The sequence below is a fragment of the Camelina sativa genome, chromosome 18 (genome assembly GCF_000633955.1).
Source record: "Camelina sativa cultivar DH55 chromosome 18, Cs, whole genome shotgun sequence".
NCBI lineage: Eukaryota > Viridiplantae > Streptophyta > Magnoliopsida > Brassicales > Brassicaceae > Camelina > Camelina sativa.
This window is the reverse complement of record NC_025702.1, coordinates 6,361,102-6,368,540: the sequence shown is the minus strand read 5'-3', so window position 1 is coordinate 6,368,540 and position 7,439 is coordinate 6,361,102. Positions and strand designations below refer to the sequence as shown.

Genomic DNA, 7,439 nt, shown 5'->3' with positions numbered 1-7,439 from the left:
CTAAAATTATGTTTTATTTTATCTATTTTTACTTTTATATTTTATCTATTTACGTTTATATAAAATCTTTTTAGATTAGGTTTAGAATTTTTACATTTTTATTTTTTTAAATTTTAATAATGAATTGACATGTGTCAACATTTGAATGATATAATTGACACGTGTCACGATCTTGTTAATGAGTAATTTTGTCATCAAGGTTTATATAATAAGATAAGAAGGAAGGTTTATATAATAAGATAGAAAAGATGTATGATCATAATGAAAAACAGAACTTGTGTTTAGTTTTGAGAAAATTTTCTAAATTCTTTCTCGAAGCTTTAAAGTTTTGTGCTTTTGATTCTTTAAGTTTCACATGTCTAATATTTATGTTTATATAGGGTTATTTATGTTTGCTATAGTGAAATCCACTTTTTGTTTGTTGTCGCCTAGAAATATAACTTTTAGATTTCCGTTGATCATCGAAAAGTAAGACAGTTTTTTTTATAATGAAAACTAGAGAATTCAAAACTCAAATTTCAAGATGTTATAAAACAAAATGATTTTATGCTGTCCACTTATATTTAATTTCACCTTTTAATTATTTTAAACATTATGATTACTCCAAAATATTTGATGAGCACAAGCGTCCATGGGGAACGAAACCCGAAGTTCTGAAGGAAGAAGTCAAGGTCGCTGTTGGCCTTACGTAACAAAGCTATTGATCAATACCAAAGATCATACCTTATTTTTCTATATTTTAAAAAAGAAATAAGCATTTCAATGAGCATGATACCAACTTCTACCACTCATCTTGCAATATATTTTTATTGACCCATTATTCAATCTCACCAAATGATTTACTTAAAACTATAGATTTTATGTTTTTAGAAAAAAAAAGTAAAAACACAATTGACTATGTTACAAAAAATCTCTCCATGTATACCAAAGTGGGAGCAGTGGAGCATACCAAAAGAGGAAAGAGGCAGTATAAACTTTTTAGTTACCAGAGAATCTTTTCCAGTTTGTATTAAAGTGTGATAATTGAAGATTGAGATGTCTTTTTTTGAAGATTGCAACAACAAAATTATCTCTACTTGACTTGAACTTGTACTCCCTTCTCATCTAGTACAACAATATCATAGCTACTACTTAATCTGATTCTCTTGTTTATACATCCCAAAAAAATCATAGAACATTATAATCGGAAGAGGATCATATGTGACGATAATGATTCTTCCAAAGTCCATATGATCTAACATGTTAAATTATGTTAAAACTGGCAATCTAAGCTGACTTCTTTGTTGTCGTTCTTCACGTTAAACAGTTAGCACTTGAGAAAGGTTAGATCGTTGGAGGGCTCCGCATAGTCCATCCCCTAACTCGGCCGCCCCAATGTGAATTCCAAATTGAGATAAACGTTTGTCGCCTCTTTCTCCTTCTTTTCCTATTTTTAAAAGATTACACTTTTTAGGAACATAACATAAGGTTATATATATATATATATGTGTGTGTGTGTGAAAGTGTACCATTTTTACCATTGTGGTTCCCGGTTCTAGTGACTACACAATCAATACACGAGATGAGGAAGAAGGAATGTACCTTAGTGTGATGAGTTGTTCCCAAGTGAGGCTCTGCATGCTTAGATATGCTCATAGATACTCCCTTTGTGGATGACCAAGAAGCCCTGTCCAAATTTTAATTTTAAAATAAAAAATTACATTTGAGAAATCTATTTATATAACTCGTATTATATTGCTGGACCCTATTAGTTATCTCTTCTTGTTATATCACTAATATCAAACATATTCAAAATGTTTTTCTTTTGATCTCAAATTAAATTCTTTACAATCGTCAATAAATGTATATGCAGTTTGCCTAAGAAAATCAATATTAAGACCTTAACGGATTTAAAGATCAGGAGAAGGCGAAGTAACTCTACATAAAGCCCTAGGAGAGGGTCATATTCATCAACATTCACGCAGAACTAAGGCAAAAAGAGGTTAAATGCAAAGTTTTTTAGAAAAAAATAAAAGAAATAATATAGGTAACCTTTGGGTCTTTTGCACAGATGATGAGTTTGGCGAATTTGTGTCAGTTCCTTCATCAGCTTCTTCATTATTATTATTGTCCTCTATCCTCTGCTCTGCCTCTTTCTCTACCTTTTCTTCTCCTGTTTATTCCCAAGAATAAAAAGACAATTTTTTTTTTTTGACGAACAATAAAAAGACAATTTTTATAAAAAAATAAATAAAGAAATTCTATTAACATTTATATCTATTGGGAATACAAAAATCAGTGAAACTAGTTTGAATGCAATACCTGATGATCCTTTATCAGTGCATTTCACTGTTCTATACATCTGCATCAACAAACACACATTCGTGAAAAATAAAAATAAAAATAAAAGGAAGACAAGAATAAAAGAAATGGTTGGTTAAGTTTATTTCAACTGTGCAATCATATGTTAGCTAGTGGCCCAACTATATACATTTTCATAAATATTTACATATACTTATATTGCATTCGTATGAGATTCCATTAAGATTAATATTATTAATACAAAACATAAGAAAGAAAAAAAGAAACGGACCTGCAAGTGACTCTTGACATGAGCTAGGGTTAGATCCTTCACATTCATCAGCTCCAACACTGATTTAGGCGTTGCTCCTAAGACCAAAAAAAAAGAAATACGAAACAAATCTTAATACTTTGGTTTCAAAACGTTTTACTAAAGTAACAGTCTAAGACAAAAGCATAAACTTGATTAGTTATGTCTCTCTTTATTTTTTTTTTTGTTTAAACAAGGAAAATGTAAAAAAAATAATACTTTCATGGCCGCCAAGAAGTTGAACAGCATGGACAAAGTGAGCATGAAGAGTGGAAGTCCATCTCATTCTTGGAGCTCGAATGCTTCGTTTAAGACCAACCATTGATGATGAGCTTCTCTTGAAATCTCTGCCGTAGATTTGGGGTTGGAACATGTTTGAGTGCCTTTGATGATGATGTTGGTGATGATGGTGATCAAAGCCTAAGCTCAAGAGAGGTTTGTTGAAGAAGTTGTTCTCATGGCTCAACTCACTGAGGCTGCTTCCGGAGTCACTGCTTGTGGAGCTCCGGTCACCGCCGTGAAGAGGTTTCCCGGCGTGAGAGTTAGGAAGAAGGCTGATCTGAAGGGACAGATCTGGAACTGAGGTTGAAGCTCTCATGATACTGTTTCTTGACTCTAACATTATCATCTCACTACTTTCTTTATAGAACTACTATACTTAAATAGTGGAGATCAAGAATGTGCGGAGAGAGAGAGAGAGAGAGAGAGAGAGAGAGAGAGAGAGAGAGAGGGCTGCAAAAAAAACAACACTTACTTATTGAGGGAGAAAAATAAGAAAAAGGGAAAAATTGGGTATTTCTCAATCCCTGTCACTATGTCATTAAACAAAATTCTATTCTTTTTTATTTATTAAGCGTTTATTATATTAGTTGTTAAAAAAGTTTACAAGTTTTGTAAAGTTTTCTTTGGACGTAATAATAATGTTTTTTTTTCTTCGTTATAAGTGGAGTAACATACTAAAGCTTCAGTGTTCTTGATCAGAGTTTGTGTAATGAAGTCTATAAATGGTTGTTCATATACAATTTGTTATTGAGGAATTCTTCATACCAAAGATTAGCTTTTCGGAATTTTTTTTTCAACTCAATTAGTAGGGAGTCGAATTTTCAACTCTCATCAAACACCAAGAAAGCATCTAAAAGAAGAACGTAAAAGAAAGAGTGGTTATATTTCTATATAGTTGGAATTGTGAGAGTATTTCTGCTAGACACAAAAGTGATATGAAGTTCACTTTGAAGAAACAACTAATAATAATATATATTACCTCAACAATAATTATCTAAGAGAAACAACAAAGAGTAAAAGAGTTGGAAGACTTATTATAATAACGTATATTTTGATTAGTGGTTAAAAAGGTGAAAACCAGCAGAGAGAGAAAGAGAGACTGGATGTGAGATAATTAGATAATGAGTACCCTATGATTACTATTTTTAATAAATAAATAACAAAAACTTTAAATTCCAATGCAATAGGCTTTTAAAAGGTCTGCCTCTTTAGGGTTTTGATAGAGAATACAACAGAGATTGAATTTAATATTTCTACTGCAAAACCTACAGATTTGAAAAGTTGACTGAGAAAGCAACTGCGGTTTTGTCATGAGGATTCTTGTTTGAACCACAAAGTCGCTCCAAATAGAAAAATTTGTTTATCTTTTGAGAGTTGAAGAGAGAGACAAAGACAACTAATTAGCATTTACTCCCAATCGAATTAATTGCATTCTATTTATTTACCTCTATATCTATTAAATTTTCATGCTATGTTTCTTGGGTCGTGGCCATTAAAAAAAGAATCGTACAGTCGGAATTGTTTTGGTTCCATTCCGCCAATAATTCTGGTTTACAACTTTACAAAAGGATGCATCTTATTATTTTGTGTGTGTGTTTTTTTTTGTTTACTAAAGTAATCTTATTTTTCATATTTTGTAAGCCAAAAAATGTCCTATTTCTCTCATTGAAGTTTGGTATACCTAAAATTTCTGATGAAAATTTAATATTTTCTTTTACCAATAACCAACGAGTTATTTTTCGCATACATCCAATATTATACCACATTACCGAAAAACAAAGTTTATATGTAAATTCATTATTCAGCCAAAAATAAAACATAAACTTCATTACTATCACTAAAAAGAAAAAGAAAAGAAATCAGTCATTAAATCACATTTTGGGTATTGAACTTATATAATATCATTATTTAGCACATTTATAGCTAGTATATACATATAACATATTACATGTCTCAAGACGCGAGATTAATGGTTTGGCATCGAAAATGCCGAAGTGGTAATATACGATGGAATATTTGGACAGATAATTTGCTTTGTTATTGATTGATGGGTACACCTTTTTAAAAAATTAAGTAGTATCTTGTTTCATTTTTTAATTCATATAATTTCTATCTTCTTCCTTTTGTTTGTTTGTTCTCTCTTCTTTTGTTGACAGTACTCTCAAGGCTCCTTTTTAGGTAAATTACTGGAAACTCTCAAGGCTCTTGCTGCTCTTTGCTTTACTATTCAAAAACAATAAGATATTTTACTTAATTATTGAATAAATGAATGGTAATTTGTTATTATATCTAATTTTGGTTTTGAGAACTAGACTTTATTTGAAGGGGAGTATGATATATTTATTATTATACTCATAGTAGATAAATAATTAAGAAAACAAATTTCAACATTCAAAAAGCTAAGATTGGTAGCCATGTGACACTGATTACTGTTGACTATATGGGTATATATGTAACATGTTCGAAGATGATTTTAATCAATAAACATATAAAAGTAGGCATTAAAATGCATAAATAGTAGTATTATAACTCTTTTGAATTTCCCATATTCTTTAATTTTAAAGGGTTTAAGATGGTAATCATGAGCTGTGAATGTGTATCCTAACTCCATATCATATCTTATTCCTTATTTCGTAGATTATTTTTGTATTATGTTCAATTTATAATTCGACGGGTTAGATCATAGTCATATAGATGAATAAGATATGTATTGATGAATGTGTATCCTAATTCCAAGTGTTATTTAAGCATTGCAAGGACGAGATGCAAAAGTATACGGAATATATTGACATACTAAATCAAAATAATCATACATATATATCAAGATTTCCCGTGGAGAGAAACATACACTAATATTTTAAATGTGTGTACCCATGTGGTGTGTGATATAGTCAAATGTCCTTTTTGTATTTGATCTTGTTTCTTCTCGCATTTTATTTATAAATAAACCATGTATTGGAGAATGCAAAATATTCCATTTTTTAGAAAGATTTGTATCATTCCCACGTACGTCATCGAGCTCATACATCGCTTTTGCATAACCCCACGGACCCTCATCACTTATAGAAAACCATTTAACATTCATAGAAAACCATTTAACATTCATATAAAAATACATTTTTTTTTGTTTCGTATCAATCATTCTAGCTAGTAGTTATCATTCTAATGGCCAGCTTCCAATTTCTCACCTAAATATATATATATATATATATATATATATATATATATATATCTTAACATTTTCTACAACTTACATTCATTGTTCTTTTCCACATTGAAATTTAAAATATAAAAATGTTCCAAAAAAATGCACCTAATTATCATACTCGTGACCTAACATCTGAGGACTAATTTTATGTTAAATACGAAAGATAACACGAAAGATTAATGGATAGACTAATAACTTATTGATTTAGATGTCATGGAATGGAAATCAAAATAAAAGATTCTACACGTCCTGTATTATAGCTGGGCGCACGTACGTAGCAAATATGGACCAACCTGTACACGTGCTTGGACCCATCGAATATTGATTCGTCTTAAATAATAACTGTGGTCAATACAACTCGCATATATTGTGATTACAGAAGGATTAAGAAAATAAGAGGCAAGAAAGTGAAGGTGTATGTGTTGACTGAGTTTTAAAAGGTGTGTGAAACATGTCATGGGATTGCTACTAAAGCAGGATGTCATACAACTATTATGATTTATGAGACAATAAGATAGAAACATCATAGATGTCTCATAGATGGTGTGAAGAAAATGAGAAGAACTAACAAAGTTGTTGAGTCACTACTTGACACAGTTGCAGTAAGAACATATGCGAAGTTTCAAAGTAGTACAAGAGGTAGTACATAAAGTTTTACAGGAAGCCGAACTGTGTAACTACTTTGAAGAGTAGAAATACATAATCTTGGGGACAACTTGGACAAGCCAACAGGGTCAAATACAACAGAGATGGTATCAAACGTCTGAAGAAGTTCTTGTACTAGTCCTACATTAATACAAGAAGAAGTACAAGAAGCTGAATTGAAGAGTATGAGTACAGAAGCTTAAGGCCGACTTGGACAAGCCAAGTGGTGGTTGTTGAGCTGGATGAACATCTTGAATGAAAGATTCAAGATGGGATCATGGAAAAAAACTTTCCTATTTGTTGTATAATAGGAAATTCCTATTTGTTGTATAATAGGAAAATTGTCAATCCTAGGGGTTATACAATTGTTAATCTCCCAATTCCTATTTGTTGTATAATAAGAAAGTTGCTAACCCTAGGGTTGGGCAATTGATATAAATACCGAGAAGGCGCTTCATGAAGACTTGCGCGCTTCAAGGTAGTTTTGAGAGATGCACACAACATGTGTGGTGTCGTCCCATCAACAAGATAGATAGATATTTTGATGGTATTCATCTAGAAAAGAATGATAGACATAGTAGTGCTTATATCATATGCAGATGTAATTGCTGTATTGTTCTAGTGAATTTCTTCTGGACTAAGTCCCGGGAATGTAGGAAAAACCGAACCCCGTTAAAAAAGCTTGTGTGTTATTTACGTTATGCTCATAGGTAC

The 7,439-nt window shown here is 31.3% G+C and overlaps 1 protein-coding gene across 1 annotated transcript; it reads right to left on the bottom strand.

Moving 5' to 3' along the window:
- On the bottom strand, positions 1,029-3,272 carry LOC104760705 (probable transcription factor KAN4). The gene is made up of 6 exons (XM_010483670.2): positions 2,810-3,272; positions 2,573-2,649; positions 2,302-2,341; positions 2,032-2,152; positions 1,582-1,666; positions 1,029-1,426 (listed from the first exon to the last, which is right to left on the bottom strand). Exons 1-6 carry the CDS (start codon positions 3,216-3,218, stop codon positions 1,358-1,360), a joined length of 801 nt encoding a protein of 266 aa, XP_010481972.1. The 5' UTR covers positions 3,219-3,272; the 3' UTR covers positions 1,029-1,357.

Coding starts and splice junctions, on each gene's coding strand:
- LOC104760705 (XM_010483670.2), bottom strand. CDS start 3,218: ATGATAATGTTAGAGTCAAGAAACAGTATCATGAGAGCTTCAACCTCA. Junction 2,153..2,301: donor CACTGATAAAGGATCATCAG/GTATTGCATTCA, acceptor GGGAATAAACAG/GAGAAGAAAAGGTAGAGAAA. Junction 1,427..1,581: donor GAACAACTCATCACACTAAG/GTACATTCCTTC, acceptor TTTTAAAAATAG/GAAAAGAAGGAGAAAGAGGC.